General features: G+C 37.3%; 1 protein-coding gene across 1 annotated transcript in view; it reads right to left on the bottom strand.

The window, feature by feature from the left end:
- RP1 (RP1 axonemal microtubule associated) overlaps window positions 1–17,783 on the bottom strand; it is an 82,815-nt gene extending 65,032 nt beyond the window's left edge. The window contains exons 1-3 of the mRNA XM_069004990.1: window positions 17,145–17,783; window positions 15,611–15,782; window positions 7,725–12,791 (exon numbers count right to left, since the gene is read on the bottom strand). Of these exons, the coding sequence (XP_068861091.1) occupies window positions 7,725–12,791; window positions 15,611–15,782; window positions 17,145–17,783 (5,878 nt within the window). The remainder of the gene's footprint in view (window positions 1–7,724; window positions 12,792–15,610; window positions 15,783–17,144) is intronic.
- Between the last annotated feature and the right edge of the window lie 346 nt (window positions 17,784–18,129).

Raw genomic sequence — 18,129 nt, 5'->3', positions numbered from 1 at the left:
TCTAAAGGACAACCCTCAAAAAATCCCATTGGCCTACCAATTCCATTTAAATAGCTTCAGGATGCTGCTGTAGTAATTCCCCACTGAATATTTACCTCAGTGGGAGACGAATACAGACCGTATGTATGACTAAAAAGCAAAAGTGTCTTGACCTTAAAACTCATCTCATCTTAGCATCTATACCAGTGATGTGCTCCAAAATTACTTTTGTCTCCCACACACCTCTGAGTTTCTCCCTACCCCTCCAGGAGTGTATGCCTTACAATTTTTTGGAAACTATTGTGTTCAGCTTTGATGCTTCTTTTTTAAAATCATTTCAATTAAATCAAGTTAAAAAGCTGTATTTGAAAAATTAGCTCTTGGGCAGGCTGGATGAATATGTCCAGTACAGATAACAGGGCGCTGAGGGAATAACTTTGTGTGAAGGTTATTGAAACAACTAGTATGAACTTAAGTATAGAAATAGAAAGCTTATCTTCAAGGAGCTGGAAGTACACCATCAGTGTCTTCCCTTCTCGCTGTATAATTTATTTTGTAAAAATGTAGGCTTGATTTTCTGTCCTTCTGTTGTTTTCCATAGAATTAATTTTCATGTTTTCATTGACATTGTATAGAGGGGTGTGAACTGAGTTCCCTGTATCATGAATTTCCCTGAACTCTGTTATAAACAATAAAGAGACAGAGCAGTGAGGACAGAGCACAGTTATGTGCACATACAATGCACTCAAAGTCTTTTCTCTTTTTATAAATTTCAGAGTAGGTTCTCCTTAACTGTATTCAGTGCTATGGATACTTGCCTAACAGGGGAACCCTAGATCCCAAACAATGGGACTGTCCTCCATATTTTGTATTTAAAAGTCATTGTAGATGAAATTAATTGCAATAATGGCAACAGGAAACAGCCAACAACATCAGTGGTGAAGAGGGTCTTTTCATCTGTTAGGACCACCTTACTTTTTTTATCCACTCCTTTCAATCTGAAAGGTTTTGATATCACAGATGGAGAATGGCATTCTGCATCACTGGTGCTGGAATTTTTGAGAAACTCCATAGGCTGAAAAGGGATAAGAACTGCACTTCCTGCATCCCAAACATCTACAGGGCTATTTTGGAAAAGGTGAGCTCTGCATCAATGCTGCCATCAAACACCTTTTCTCAGAAGGGAAGTTGCTATGCTGAATACTAATGATGGAAGCACCAGTTTGTCATATGGCCCTACAGCAGACACCCGTAGACAACCCTTGACAATCCTATACAAACACTGAAGCTATGCAGATAGTGATAAAAGACCTATTCTGGCTCACCTAAATCACCACATTACAAGACTGAAGGAGGAAGAATTTGTTTTGTGTAACTGGAAGCAGAAGCAATTTCTGACAGATTTACCACAGGTATAAAATTTGCCACTATTTCAATAAAGCAGCAGGTATTTAACAAAGTTAAAATTTTACCCCATATCCTAGTTCTTCACTTCTTCATTTAATTTTTAATATTGTAGTCCCATTAATGCAGCTGGTGTGAGGTCAGTAGCTCTGACCGAGGAAGCTGTGACCGGTCTGAAGAGATGGTCCCAAAAGGAATTGTCTTCCCGGGGCCTGGTGTCCTCCCTCAGCTGCTGGCAGGAGGGCCTGTGCAGAGGCTGTCAGCTCTTTAGTGATTGTCAGCTCGTGATTCCAGCTCAGCTCTGCAGGGCAGCCTCCAGGCCAGACCAGAGAGAGACGAGAGGCTCATGTGGCTGGTTCCACACGAGGCAGCTTTATTAGTCTGCACTCAATGAAAGGAGGCCAGGGACAAACATCTCTGCCCTCGCAGGGGCAGGGGGCTGGCTTTATAGGGATACAGGGGGTGGGTGTCAGAGGGTAAAGGCCAATGGGCTACAAAGGATCTGCATAGGGTCTCCCGAAGGATTCTGGGTTTGTCTTCTTGCTACTGAAAGTAGCTGCCTTTCCAGGGAGTCCTGCTGGGAGGTTAAGCACTCTCCTTATCTCAGCAGACGTCCCTCCAGGGTGGGAGCTGGGCATACCCCACAACATTAAAAATTGGCAAACCAAACCCATTGCTGTATATTTCTTGGTATTTTCTTGGGCACAATGCAAATTAAACAGTAGTTCTTCCTCAATAGACAAAAAACGTGTTGAATCAAATAAGCTTGGATAGGTGAGTGGGAAAGGATGCTAAATTTAGCTCTACATTTAAGTCCTGTTTCTCATTTCTAAATACGTGTAATGTACAAAAAAGCTGCCTTTTCATCACATAGAGCTTGAAATGTCATGCAATCTGGCAGGAAGCAAGAGGGCAACACAATGAATATATATTACTTACTGTGAAGATGTCTTCATTGCCTCTCTGAAATAATTTTCCCTTCTCTCCATCAAGCCAAATAGGACCCGAACTGCCATGATCCCCATACAATGTAATATAAACCTCTGAGCTTGTTCCTGCAGATGGCACATCACTGGTCAGGACTGACACATTCCATTTCCTAGCTATCAAAAGATAAAAAGACTCACTGAATTACTTAAACTCCATATTCTTAAATAAAATGCATTTCAGTAACCAAAATTCTGAATAATATCATGTCAATGAACACAGAAATATGTGTTTCACAGAATTACAGCAGGCAAATGTTGAGTTTACTATCTTGGGCATGTCAAGAAATGTCAGGTTGCATTCATATCTTTTACTCTAAATGTCCTATATGACCAAGTCAAATTTGAATGAATCTAGATCACCTTTCAAATGCATTTTTGAAATATTGTATTAAATTGTATTAAATTTGGGGTTCTCTTTACTTAGGATATATCAGCTCTGCTCAATGCAGTGCTGTGCAATGACAGCCTTGGCACTCATCACTTCAAACATTAGGGACTCTAAAAACAAATTAGGTCTGCTGAAAAAGAACTGTTTAAGAATGGATCTGTGTCTCTGCGAAGGTGTGATCGGCCACACAGATGTAACAGCCTGTTTGGAATCCACTGAAATTTTACCAGCACAGGAAGGACTTTGATCTGTTGGAGAAAATCCAGAGGGGGCCAAGAAGCTGATGAGAGGGATGAAGCACCTCTCCTAGGAAAAAAGGCTGAGAATGAGGTTTATTCAGCTTGGAAAAGAGAAGGCTTCGAGGTGGCCTTCCAGTTACTGCAGGTAACCTACAGGAAAGATGGAGAGGAACTATATATAAGAGCATGCAGTGACAGGAAAAGGGAGAATGGCTTTAAACTGAAAGAAAACAGGTTTAGATTAGATATTAGGGAAAAAAAATCTTCACTGTGAGGGTGGTGAGGCACTGGAACAGGTTGCCCAGAGAAGTTGTGGATGCGTCATCTCTGGAAGTGCTCAAGGCCTGGTTGGGTGGAGCTCTGAGTTAGCTGGTCTAAGCGGAAGGTGTCCCTGACCGTGGCAGGGGGGTTAGAACTAAATGGATCTTAAGGCACCTTCCAACCCCAACCATTCATTCAGTGGAAGATAAGTACCAAAGGCATGGAATTAAGGGAAATGATATCACTGAGGAATACTCTTATCAACAAGTTAAACTTGATCAATTCCAGATTTTTCATAGCTGGAACATATTAAACTGAAAGTATAAGTTAAAAATAACAACTGTGAGATCTAAGGAAGAGAAGTAACAGACAGAAACACATTTTCTATCAACAGAGCAGTGTGAGCCTCCTCAAAAATTGTTGTAATCTGCTTTTCCCACAGCTGAAATCAGTTGATGATTGAATTCCTTGTTTTGCTTTGCTTGTGTGTGCACCTTTTGCTTTATCTCTTAAACTGTCTTTATCTCAACCCATGAGTTTTTTCTCTTTTACCCTCCCCAATCCCACTGGTGGGGAAGTAACCAAGAAACTGAGTGGGGCTTAGTTCTGACTGGGGTTAATCCGTGACATAAGGTAAGGAAATTGTATTAAATATTCCCCATAGCTCTTACAGTGGATTAACATTGCAATTAGATTAATGGTATTTGATATCACTAGTACTATAAAAATCAAGTTACTTGTTTAATAGTGATACATTTAACAATTTAATGGTCTTCTTTACCTCTGACATCCTTAGAATTAAGAGAAATATGACTTATGCATTTCAGAGACTACAAGCATGATGATTAGAGGAAATGGAGAAAATATTTATGTAGGAGAAAAAGTCGAGAAAATGTCTGATTTTGTTGATAGATACCAAGGAGGAAAAAGACTTAAGTAAGTTACAGTGATGGCTTTGGGACACATGTATATAAACCAACCATGAGTAGGCTGAGGATGGAAACTAGAAAACATTCAAGACAGACATCAGAAGTGGGACTCAAGCTCTAGAACATCTATCTGGTGGAAGCTGTAATGACTACAGAGAAAAAGATTTTAAATTAGATTTAGTAATCAAATGGAATTACTTACCTAATTGTATCATTTCCTTCTAGCAAGCAGCTAAACTAGATAACCTGAGAGTTCCTGGGACTGTGATCTGTATGTTATGTTGACTGTTTCATTTTTAATAATGGCAAGACATATACTGAATTCCTTTCAGATGTATGGCATACTCTCTATAAATCCCTTGAATGCTCACTGAATTCTTTTCTATCCTATTAAAGTAGCTCATATTACTCCTCATGGTTCTTTTGCCTCTGTCAATCAGTATGTTGCTCTAGCATTCTGAGGTTCTCTCTCCAGCCTTCTCCAGTCTTAACTATGAAAACAATTTTATTTTACCTGGACATCTCAGACACCTAATATACTCTATCTTTGCTTCAAGTTGCACCAGGGAGGGTTTAGATTGGATTTCAGATTGGATGTCAGGAAAAATTTCTTCACTGAAAGGTTTGTCAAGCATTGGAAGAGGCTGTCCAGGGAAGCAGTTGAGTCACCATCCCAGGAGGTATTTAAAAGATGTGTAGATATGACACCTGGGGACGTGGTTTAATGGTGGACTTTGTAATGCTGGGTTAATGGTTGGACTCAGAGGTCTTTTCTAACCTAAATGATTCCACAATTCTGTGATCTTCCCTGTACAATTGATGAATATATAAACTGTATGACACTATGGTTCATCTCATTGTCAATCTTTTGTCCTGCTCTAAGGTGACCATTTTATTCCTTCTCTTTGAGTTAACATACAGAAATTAGAACCGAGTCTTTCAGTTAATATTCATTTCACCACTTGCTGTGGTCTCTGCTAATTTTCACCTAAGGGAGTACCTCACATCTCATGTTTCAAGTGCTTGGTTTGCTCAGTAACCTTCAGTAACTCAGTAATAAGCATCTGATTAAAGGTTCCTGAGCCTTGATCTGAAAACACTGAGGTTCTATGAATGCAGCACAGAGTGCTGTGAACCCAACAGAAAGACTGTGAGTGACGGAGACAAATATAGCTGTTGATTTGCCTAACATTTAGACATTATTTACAGCACAGAATGCTACATGACATTTAGATGGATTCTAGTAATTCTGAGTTGCATTTTCCAAACACAGGTTTTATTTCTGTATCGACATGTAAAGGGATGGAAAAATACCATTAAGAATCTTCACTTGGAGCAGTTCTAAAACATGTGAAGGAGGACACCAAAAGTGGAGATGGACAGAAGAACATCAGAAACAAGACCAGCATAGGAAATAACACACAGCTATTTGGTGTGAAAAATATCAGACAATACACTTTGCTTTAGAGTTATAACATTAGTTTATTACATGGAATACACCTCTTCAAACAACAGAAGCATAACTGCTAGTTAGGGGGAAATATATCAGCCACTGGACTTTTAAAAACTGAAGAGTGCTTCTAGGTTTCCTACTTGTGCTACAAACCCCTTTTGCTTCACGTCCAACTTCTACTTCCCCTCCACGTGCCTTCTGTCCCACACGGGCACAATCAAAGCCTCTGGGCCAAGAGGAATTTGCGTCGGACTCTTATTAGGTCCCCAATCTGGATAATCAAAGGATCATGACCCAGGGCTTATCACAGCATGTACATGCTAGTTATTCTAGATACAGTCTTCAAGAGTACAGAATGGCAAAATTCTCATCCTCTCCCTGAAAAGTTGCACCTTCTTTTGTCAGGTATATCTCTGACTTCATTGACATTGAAGCAAGGTACTATGCAGTATTAGGAATTAAAATTTAATCAAAAACTGAAACACTACCTAACCACAATATATATTAAATATTTTCCAATTTCATGTGTTACATCGCTTACTGAAAATTGTAAACCATATAAGTGATTACTACGTGCATGCAGTATTAAAAAAATGCTGTAAACAGGTATCCAAAATAACTCTAATAACAGATTGAAAGAACCTAGAACATATTGCATATGCCTTGGATTCTCAAAATAAAATATATTTACAAAAAAAAAAGAAAACACAAAAAGAAACCCAAAACAACACCAAAACACATAGACAATCTTTAAAGTACAGAGGTTACATAAGAACACACAAAAAAACTTGTAGTGTATGTAGAACAATTTTAAGAGTAAGTAGTGCTGCCTCAGAAGGAAATATGGCAAGAGCAGTCAGGAAGTCCATTAACAAACAGCCTCTATTCTCAGTTCCTAAATATGCCCCTTTTGTAGTGTCCTCTGGGTTAAAGAGGCCAACTTTATTTGGTGTCTGGATGATCCTACGTGGAAAAATCTCTTTACTCACATATGTGTTCTGCAGCTGGCCTTTAATTCTCAAACACCAATTTGATAATGTACATCTATATAAAATTAAAATGACTTCTGTTTCCTACTTGTTATTATATTGCAGCATTTGAATAGTATTTCCTACTTTTCATTTCAAATTAAACGTACCAGTTGATTTCATTCTGGGAAAAGTATTTCTACTGAAAGACAGTTTTCAAGCTCCTTCTCAAATGTCATGGAATATAGAAATCTTATATTAAAACTTGGGCAGGTATTTCAAATTTCAGTTCTCTGTTAAAACAAGCAGCCGTCATTTTCCTAAAATTAGATGATTGGTATATAACTACCTTTTAACAGATATTTCAGGGAAAAACTGTTTTCTAACCAAGAAATCATTGCCTTAGAAGAACAACTTTCTTTGTATGGTGGTTCCCATAAAAATGTATCAATATTTGTATTTCAGCAGTGATATACAATTGTGACTCATTTTTATCAAGTTATTCACACTGGGAGTTTTATTGCTTGTGCCATTCAGCAGTTTATTATGTGATTTTTTTTTTCTGAAGATGTTTTCACTAATCTAACATAATGGAAATTCCAAGATCTTTATTAGAAGTCTTTCTCATCTTTATTGTTTCCACTGTTCAGTGTACAAAAGCACATTTCTTCTTCTTTGTTTTCTTCCTCTTCTGTAGGAAAGGCATTTTTGTTTTTCATATTTTCAGAGGTTTTGTGTTCAATGCTATTTAAAGAAGTGTCACACTTCAGAAATGTTTCAGAATGACAGGTTTCTGCTGGATCTGCCAACATGGGAGAAAATTTTTCTCCAACTATATAAATTAAATTTATTCTTAAGGTTTCACATATTTTTGTCTTCCCATTGGGTAGCTCAGTATTTGTGCCTGTGACAAGATCACTGGGTGTATGTTTGGATACATTATTTTGACAATTTCTGGCGTCCATGGGGTTTACATTCCTATCCTTGGTAATATGTAACTCTCCTAAATTATTTGTGTCTTTCAAAGTTGAGGATGCAAGTATTCCAAAGTTACTAATAAAATCTAAGGTGTTATCAGCATAAAACCTATTAAAGATATTATTGGCTATCTTACTGATAGAGTTACTCTTCAAAGTCACATAATTATTTTTGTCTGTCAGGTCTTGGCCTGACCATTCCAAATGTTCGCTCTTTTTGGCCAACAAATACAGACCCAGCTGGTTCTCAATATCAGATGCCTTTTGGTAGGCATAGCCTCTCTGTTCCTCATTAACTGGTATTACTGTCACCATCAGTATTGGACAATGTTGGCCACATATAGCATGGAGTCTATCCAGAGAATCTTCTTCATGAAGAGCACTTCTATCAACATTACTAACATTAGTTGGCTGAGACTGTATGGGTACAGCATTTAGAGGCTTTTCCAATGGATGCACCTTGTTATCAGGCAATCTAAATTCTACAGATGAAAAAGCTGGAAAATTGGTGTCAGCCTGTGTGGAAGCAGAACCTACCATGGCTGATGGATCAGTCTTTTCTTTGGTTGCTACAGGAAGGATCTTACCATTGCGACTACGTTTGCCTTTTGTATTTAACTCATCCTGAAAGGGGTCTGAATCACTATTATGAGGCATATTGAAGTAGCTGCAAAAATTTTCAGGGGGTTTTACCATGTCTTCAAGTTCTGAAGAAGGGATCTCATCGAGGGCGGGGTATTGATCCAGATTGCCAAAGTGATAGTAAGGAGCTTCATCACTGTTAGTTTCAACTGATGTTGTATCTAGATTACCATACATTCCAATACGTTCAGGTGGTGATCTTCTTATCAAATGATTTTCTTTCAGAAGCCATTTACCTTTATCTATCAATATTCCTTCATCTTCGCTAGCCTGAATGCTAGGTTGACAATGTTGATTTGGAGATTCTCCGAAACAGTCATTAGGATAACTTGTCTCTTCTCTGTTAGGAGTAGATTGTGATGTTGGTAAAGGAGTATTTCCTCTTCTTGATATACTGTCATCTTTGTTTACATTTACTGGATATTCTTGTGATGGTAGTGAAGAATGTGACAGTTTCTCTGCAGAACAAGACATAGGTTCTTGAGAAAAATAAATTATTTTTTCCCCCACTGCAGAGTGGAATCCTTCAGTATCCATTTGAAATACTTTTGACATGTAAGGAAATCCTTTATGAAAGTCAGGTTTAAATGAAGCTTCTGTCTTGCCATAGAGTCGTTCAATAGTTCTCTTTACATAGCCAGTATTATAATGTTTTTCAAGTGCTTCCTCCCCACTTTCATTGGTCAAGTCACTGGATGCTCTAAAGTTATAATCACTCTCTTCAGTATCTGGTCTATAATCTGACCAGTCTGAAGTAGCAGGACTTTTTAAGCATTTTTTTAATGGAGAAGTGTCAGAACACATTTTATTCTCCACTTCTTCTACTTGCAATTTCTGTTCTCCTTCGGTCATGTCGCATTCTGTAATTTGCTTTGATTCATAGCGAAACGACAAGGGAGAGACTGTAGATAGCCTCTCAGAGGTTTGCTCAGATATTTCTGCATCTTCCTTGTCATCCTGTACAGAATAATCCTCATTATTATATTCTACAGAGGTTTCAGCATCTAGTGTAAGTTGGTTTTTTGGGGTTTTGTCAGTATCTGCTGACTTTGGATCAACATCCTCATCTTCACTTTTATCAGCAGTAACATGCACAATTTCTTTTTCACCTTCTAACTCAGAAGTATCCTGATCTAAAATAAAATTGTTATCATTAGAAGTTACACTATGAACTGTGGAATTAGGTTCTACTGAAGATTCTGACTCTTCATTAATGAATGATGTATCTTGAGTTTTTTCATATAGGCTATCAGGCATTTCTTCATTTCTTTCTGGTGTCTCTATAGCTGATGGAAGGCTACAGGTATTTGAATTAGTATTGGCAGATTGACCATCTAGTTGTGTTTTGGGAGCAATCATGTCTAAAGTCTCTGTTTCTTTACAAAGATCCTTCTCTATATCAAAACAGCTTTCTGATTCCCCAGTTAATTTTAGAGTTTCTTCAGAATTGACATTGTCCATTGCAATACAGGGGTCAACTGATTCTTCATGCTCATTCAAATGTATACCATTAGGAATTTCAGATATGGTCATATTCTCATGAGTGGAGTCCTGCTTTTCAAGTTCCTTCTTAAAGTGTAATAACTTATTTTCTGTTGATTGTTGGAGATGTGAGAAGACAGCCTTCAGCTCATCAGCTTGTTCTATAGCTGCAGTTTGTTTCAGACATTTTAGCTGTGTAAATATTTCAGAACAGCTACAGGCATTTTTTTGCATATCATCTGTGATTGTCCCAGTCAAACGCTCTCTCAGATTCAGTAAAAGTAGCCAGGCTAGGAGAGCATTGGAGGAAGACCCAAAAGCTGAAGGAGAAAAATCTGAAAAGCTGCAAGCTTTTCCTATACATCCACTATGTTCTTTCTGCAGACCAAGCAAAGTTGATTGTAGTTCATGCAGCAACATGCTAGACATGCAATTATTCTGAACATCAGTTCCAATTTTCTCACTGACAATTGTGCAATCAGCTTGTACAGCAACTTCAGATTTTTTTCTGTGACATAGGTTGGTAATTTGAATGTCAACTTCTGCCATCTTTTTATCATTGTCATGTGCTTCATGGAACAAATGTAGCTTACCATCCTGATGAAATTCTGACTTTAGTGAATATTTGGCTTCTTCTACTATAGAGGTATTACAATGAATCCAAGAGCCAGTTTGTCTTTCATCTGAATCCTTGGCTGAGTCTTCTGAAATTCTCAATTTACCAATAGGCTTTAATGGTTTTTTTGTTAGATTATCTTCAAGTAGATGTTTTTCTCCAGTTACATGCACATTATTTGTGATAAATCTAGCTTCTTTTTCTACAGAAGCATCAGTATTTTCTTTAGCAGAAGAATGGGCATTGCTATTCTCTACAGTCCCTTCTTTTTTCTTTATTGGGGGTAAGACAGAATTTGATAATGAGTTTTTCAGCCAAGTTTGGACATAGTTTTCACGCAAATGTCCAACAACCTCCCCTTGAAAACCCTCCTGGCTTAGAGCTTCTAGTGTAATGGCACTCTCTGACATATTTCTCTTATCTACACCTTTACTTCGATTTTTCTTCATTGCCTTTTGCTTTTTCTCTTTCTTTGATGACAAATGTTCCAAATTATTCTTTTCTTTTTCAAAGCTAAGATTCTTTGGCACTTCTGACAATGGCTTTGAAGTCACTGGTGAGTGAGGTGTCTGTTCAAAAGAACCGCTTATAAGATGTGTGCCTTCTTTCTCAATACTAAGTGTATCCTGACTGAGCTCAGATTCATTGTTTGAATCAGCTGTCATTAGACCATCTTCACTCTTTGCAGATGAAATTATACTACTTTTTTTCCCTGAGTTCAATTTTACCTTGGCCAACTTCTTGTTATTACTTCTTTTTTTTTTATTAGATGATGATAATCCATTTTGTTCCACTGAGTCCTGGGGATAGGACTCATCTTCAGGACACATGCTTTTTTGAGAATTGGCCAAACCATCATTGTTTTTTATAAAATATTCAGTTCCTTCTTTCTGAGGCATTTCAGAATATTTATCCATAGCCTCTATTGTGGACTCCTGTGTGATATGCAATCCTTCACTTTTAATTATCCCTGAAATGTCCTGATGCTTTTGATATTCATATGTACCTTGCTCTAGAAAGCTAGATGATTTTCTTTTCTTCTTCTTCTTTTTGGTGAGGGATGATGTAGATTGGCTGTTTTCAATGAGTGTTTTCATTACAGATTCAGTCCTGGCACTGATTTGATTCTCACTTTCAGAAACAGTAGGAAAGAATCCAGTTGTTGGATTTACTTTCTCAGTAGGGGCCTTACTATATGGAGGTGCCATCATCTTCATCTGGCTATGTCCACCACAGGCTGAATGCACTGAATCTTGAGAAATAGTTATTAAATCAGCAGCTTGGCATTTTATTTCTTCTTTTGACTGACATAATTCTGAATATGTAATGAAAGAACTCACTGATCTTTTTATTTGTTTAATATCACATGACTTATGGATGTGATCTGCTGTGCCTGGCCTGGCTGTCTGATAAGTTTTTGATGATGGTATGAAACCATTGCTGTTAGCTTTGGAGGTTGATACCAAACTACTATATGCACCTTGTCCCACAGCTGATTTCTCCAATATATTCTGTACCAATTCATTCTCATCAGGCACTTCTAATGTCTTCCTATTTGTGGTTTCTACTAACTCACTACTTTTGTGGCTTACTTTAAAAAGCATTTCTTCTTTTATGTTTTCTGAAGAAAGCTTTAATAAACCATCGTCACTCACCTCATTAAGCTTTGGATTGCTGACACTTGATTTTTTTCTGCTTGAGTGAGCTACCATGCAATACTCAGATGTCTTTTCTCCATTCTCTATTTCCTCACTGTAGGAAAACTGTCCTATTGTCTTCTCTTGAACCTCTTTCTCAGATACCAAGGTGACACTTTCAACTACTGCTTTCTTTTGTCTAACACGCCTTGGCCCAGGGGTGGGAGGCCTATAAAAGCGAGGCCTGATATCTTCCTCAGGTACATTGCCTACATCTAAATCTGCAGAATTGCTCTTCTCAGAGACATTACAATCAGCAGTTTTCAAATCCGACTCTGATTCTTTGTCTGACACTTCCTCATTGGATTGCTGTAACAAGTCTTCCTCTTCTTTATTGTAGCTCTTCAAAAATGGAGCATCTTTTGGGTTTATACAGTCTGATGCCTTTACATTGGATGAGCAGTCTTCCACATTCATTGCAGAAGATTCGCAAATGGAGATATTTTTGTCATCAGAAAGGCCAGCACGACTTACAGTGGTTGTCCACTTAATGGTTTCTTCCTCCTTAATTTTGAATCGAACTTTCATTTCCACTGTGATACTGCCATCTTGATTAACGTGAACAGATTTCTCAATGTCATCTTGATACTGTGCCACAGATAAGTCTTCACCAATAACTGACCGATTTCCTTCTATCCCATTATGACTGTCAAGAGCATATGAAGAATCTGAGTTGTTATCATTTGAGTTGTTATCATTGCTGGATCCTTTATCAGAAGAAACTGAGAATATCTGAGATCTTGAGCTAGAGTCCATTTCAGCTCTCACTACCAATAATTACATTGAAGGAACACAGATTCAGTAGGTAGAAAGTAGAGCAGACAAATACCATGGATAAGGATCCAGATGATGGGACAGCAAACAGGCAACAAAGGAAGATAAAAGAAAAAAGAAGAAAAATTAGTATTAAAGATGTTAATGAAGTGTGTTAATCTTACAGACTTTATTTTTTTATTTATTTTGCAATAGAAAGTATGGAAAAAACCCATGGTTAATCTTGCTGTTCATCTAAGTTTTTGGAGAGAGAAATATAAGAAAGTCTTAATAAAGAATTAAGCATTTAAATACTTGTCCACTTAATCTCATTTTAAAATAAGTTCTTTCTAAGGCCAGAACCATAGTCTTATTTGAAGCTCCAAAGCCTAAAAAAGTACTAGATGATCTCATTTTATACTTAATTGAGAGCTGAGATTGCCTTGAGCTTTTCAATGGATTCCTACGCCCTCACTTGTTTGGGCTGCAAGCTTCCAGCTTTACTTCCTCTTCATGCTTTAGTGATCATTAATATATCATTTTCTATTAGTTCTTACAGTTAATACTAAAATGTGTCAGTCAAGGTGAACATATATCTCCTTGGGCTTAATCTAACAATCTATTGTACATGAGTAACTACTCTTTGTAATGTCACTGACACATGACATTACTGTCACTGACACGTGAGGAAATGGCTCATATCATGTCCTCTCGACTGGCCCTCTATAAGGAAGTAAACATTGAAGTTCTTGAACTCCTTGTAAAATCCGAACTTAAATCATGATATTCTGAAACACAGGTAGGTATCTGTACTGTAGATAATGGTGCAAAACTCAGCAAAGCCAATGAGAATACTTCTAGACTTCAATGAATTTTGAATGTGGCCCAAAATGTGTTAGCATACACAATGTATATTCCCACAATATGTTTTGATAACTCTGCAATAACTTGGGTCTTTTAAAAAATTTTATCTCATTTCTCTCTCACAGTTGCTGCTGAAGAGATGAGAGCTAAAAGAACATGAGATAAGAATAAAGTTTTGCTGTCTTCCAAGATCTTCTGCATGTGCAAGGGAAACAGTGCGGGTAAACCCACACAAAGGTTTGCAAAACTGCCACTGATATCTAAATATATATGATCCACCATTTAATAGACAGGTTTCACTTGCAAAAAGAGTTTTAACACATGTAATATTAACTTATCTACATTTCTTGAATTTAAGCTTTTTTTTGTTTGTTTGTTTAAGTGGTCTCACCAAGACTTTTACAGTAATATATTACCATTATAGAGATATGCTTATAACTTCAGGCAAACTGCCTTGCAAGTTTCTCAAGCATATGCTTTACCATGAACTGAGTAAGAAACAAACATTTGCACTAATTCCTCTAATACAGACCAGAACTTCTGCTTCTCTGTCTCAGGAAATGGAATTGAAACAAAAATCCTGAAATTTCATTTTCCTTGCTTTTATATCATCAGTGATATGTCCTACACCTGATATTTTTGAAATTCTCAGATTAAAGACAAAAAGAGGGTTGGTTTTTCCTCCCTCATTCTGTAATTGCTGTTAACTAAGAATTAGAAATGGGAGATAATCAGATTCAGCAACTCAGGTTTTCTACAGTTGCAAGGCTCATTCTGTCTCAAAGCAAAATCTGGCTAGGATTTTTGTTTCTGCAGAACTTTCATTCTCAAAATGTTTTTACTCATTCTCTCTTGACTCATTAGTTATGCTGTGCAAACAGGTCTCAAGCTGTGCAAATCAAAGTTCATGAAGGCTGAAAAAAACTAAAATTAATAGCTTGGTGGGGAGATAATAAAGTGCAAGGAACGTAAATGGAACTCCCTCAAGCAAATGGAAATCAAATGTCTTATATATTAATGTACTCCATTACACTGTCAGGGTTACCGTGGAAAGTCCCAGTACAGCAAAAATTACAGTGTTCCCTGGGTTCTGCACTACAGCATGAAGCTGTAGCAAGAGTACAGAGCACCTCTTGATTAATCAAGTTCCTGTAGACAGTACCTCAGCCCTACAGGATGCTGTAATGTCAAGAATTCCCACAGGACTTAAAGCTCTGGTACTACAGGATTTCATTTCTCTCAACTTCAGGCTATTCATCTAGCCTAGCTTCTCTCCAAGAGCTCCTCATGTTCTTGATCATCCACTGGCCACTTCACCCTCTTCCTGACCTTATCAGTGGCACAACTCTGTGAGTAATCAAAGGGAAAGTACATATTTGTGTATCTTTTCCCAAACTTATTCAAAAAATATATAGAACAGCCATGAGGATGTAGGAATGGACAACACTCTGTTTAGGCAAAAGCAGCTTCAAAAACAGGATGCATTTTTGAGTAGATGGATGCTGTACTAGTTTTCTTATTTATGTGGAGCATGAGACAAGAGAAACCTGCACTTGTTAAGTTCTGAAAACTGAACAAAAGTTTTGCCCAATCAATTCAGTCACAGCCTGAAGTAGTCTAAGGGTTTTTTTAGCATTGTTGTTATTAATTCTGACATCAAAAAATTAGTAACAATGGAAACCAAATGAATTAAAATAAAATATACTCATAGGTTTGCATCCGTGTTCTAAGTAAATCTGTTGGAAACAAAATATTCTGTACTAGCTGAGTACTTAGCAGAAACTTGCATTTTAAAAAGAAAATGAACACTTTGATCTTTCATAAGCTTATAGAGGAGTCACAGCAGATATAAACAGTTTCAACTGGCCTTTCTGAACATCCTTGATCCTAGTAAGATTGTTACTGTTTATGTCTTAAGCTGAGAGAGATAAACAAATTAATAAAATACTAATGAATTCAAAGAACTTACTCTTTTCACTTTCTGACTTGGCATTTGCTTTTGGGTACACACGATTTCCAATTCCAAGCAATTTAGCTGGCCGCAAATACTCAAGAGATTCATAATTGCTTGGTTTAAAAGGCTCTCTCCCTGCTGCAACTACAGCTCCAGAGCACAATATCAGGGCCTGAAGATTAGGAACCTGGAAAAAAAAGTAACATTAAATTCTCTACCTTAGTAACCACCAAAAAATAATGTAAGAGGTTTATCCCTTTCAAGCTTTAATATCTTCACTTCTTAGCCTCTACATTCATTTGCAGCAGACTATTAAATATGTATCACAAAACGGAATTAATTTTTCAATTCCTATAAGGCAATTCCTATTTCTGTGAGGATATATCTTGTTATATAAATATATTGGATAATTACTTCAAGAAGGAACTTGGATCCAGATGAAAATTTTCTTAAAATTTAAGTGTTTGTACATGTAATTTTGTTTCATCGTTGCACAGTGACTGTTCATAGCCATGAAATATGAATATGCATTTGGAGGTAGGTATACATATGAAGACATACTTGGAGGAAAAATTCAGAATACAGCACAAGCAGTTGACTCATACTTCCACAAAGGAATAGGACACAATCACAGAGCGTTATACTTTGGAAAAGACCTCCGAAGGTCATGTAGTCTAACCCTCTACTCAAAGCAGATCTGATTGGATCAAGGTGCTCCGAAGCCTTGTCTGACAGTTTTGAATGTTCCAAAAATATATTGCAAGATAATGCTTACAAACTTCACTTCACTAACTAGTAGGTAATATGGTCAGTTTCCCAACCCAATACACAATTTCAATAAGTAGAGCGCTAACAGAAGATTTCCCTTGAGATCTTGGAGTTCTGCATGGAATTCTCTTTCTAGATACCTGTTAAGAGTAACCATCAGTGTTCTTCTGTGGTTAAACAACAGACAGAAAAAACACTGAGTTAAAATTATAAAAATACTATGTAAGATTAAAATCTGGATTATTAGTGCTGCACCATCTGAGTTTAGAGGTACAGAACCTGGTCCATGGTTTGAAAACTATAATAGGCAATCAGGTGAGAGAGTTCCAAGTCATTAATGGCAAATCACTCTGTACTTGTGCAATGCTAAAAATATGTGTGGCCATTAGATGCTATTTGTCATGTTCTAAGACATAAAAATCCCAGATAAACAACATTAAGACTACAGGAAGTTTTTTAGTAAATGGGTAAAAGTATAGAATTAGAAGCAAGCCTGAAAGAGGCCTGAGTAAGAGAAATAAAAGTGGGGTTTTTATTTTGCTTAAAATGAAATGTGTCCTCACTAGCTGCTCTCTGTTCCCAAGATTCCAGTATATTTCCTCCAAGCTAGTAGTCCTTCTGAAGGGGGAAAAAGCATAGAAAGTAGACAGATGAAATTTAGAACATCAGATCATACATCAGGACCATGTTACAAGCTTATAAAAGATACAATTTTTATTTAATTTAAAATCATCTAGGAGAAATTATTTTTTAAAAAGGCAGTACACATCGATATTCTCACCTTTCTGCCATCAGTGGTATAGATTTTCGCAACTGGATATTGCATTAACTCACTCATATAATCCAGAAAGGCCTCAAATGTTTGTGTGTTTTTCTTTCCCAAAACTATGGTGCGCCTAAGTCTTACATCTCCATTTTTGAAAACAAGCATCTTTTTGGGAGTTGTTATCCTACTTTCTCGATGGCCAAACCCATCTTCATTCTGCCTTGCTAATTGCACAGCTCGACAACGAGCGCTGACAGGCCTGCTGATCTGCCAGGGCAGTGGCTTTTTGCTGGCCTGTTCCAGGTTGATGGGCTTCATTTTCCTCTGATGGGAACAAATATAGGATTTTCCATCTTCAAGATCCTCCAGACTGGTGATGCTGTGTCTCCCTCTTGGTGTACTAATATTCCTAACTCCAAAAGGTAACGGGACCCGTTTGGATAAACTATCCAGCAAGGCATCAAATGTCTTGTAAGACCTGCTATTAACTACCATTTTGATTCCATTAAACTGGGGATCTCCACTTTTATAGAAACAAATCCGTTTTGCCACAACAGGTTCAGTAACATTGAAATGGCGTGTGGATAAACTCTGTTCACTCTCAGATGAGTTTGGATGATTCACTGAGTAACTACTTGAAGGTGTTTCACTCATTTTGACAGCAATCTGGAAGAAAGAGGAGAAGGATGTTAAACTTTTCTTATGACTAGTAAAAATATGATCTACATTTTGAAAGGTGCAGAAAGAGGATTTATAAGAAACCAACAGCAGCATGTTGTGCCAAAAATCATTGGATTTAAATGGATTCAAGCTGTTATCACTAAATTCCACAAAGACTCCAATACTGTCAGATTAAGTCAGCATACCTCTACTTGCAAATATTCCCAAAACCCTCCAATGTCATTTCGAATCTGTTATAATTTTGGTACAAGAGACCTTTCCTTAGAAGGAGGTGGTTTGTCAGTCCATCCTTCCTTGAGGATGAAGCTAATGACATTTC

The sequence above is a fragment of the Aphelocoma coerulescens genome, chromosome 2 (assembly GCF_041296385.1).
Source record: "Aphelocoma coerulescens isolate FSJ_1873_10779 chromosome 2, UR_Acoe_1.0, whole genome shotgun sequence".
NCBI classification, from domain to species: Eukaryota; Metazoa; Chordata; class Aves; order Passeriformes; family Corvidae; genus Aphelocoma; species Aphelocoma coerulescens.
This window is presented reverse-complemented; position numbering and strand designations above follow the sequence as displayed.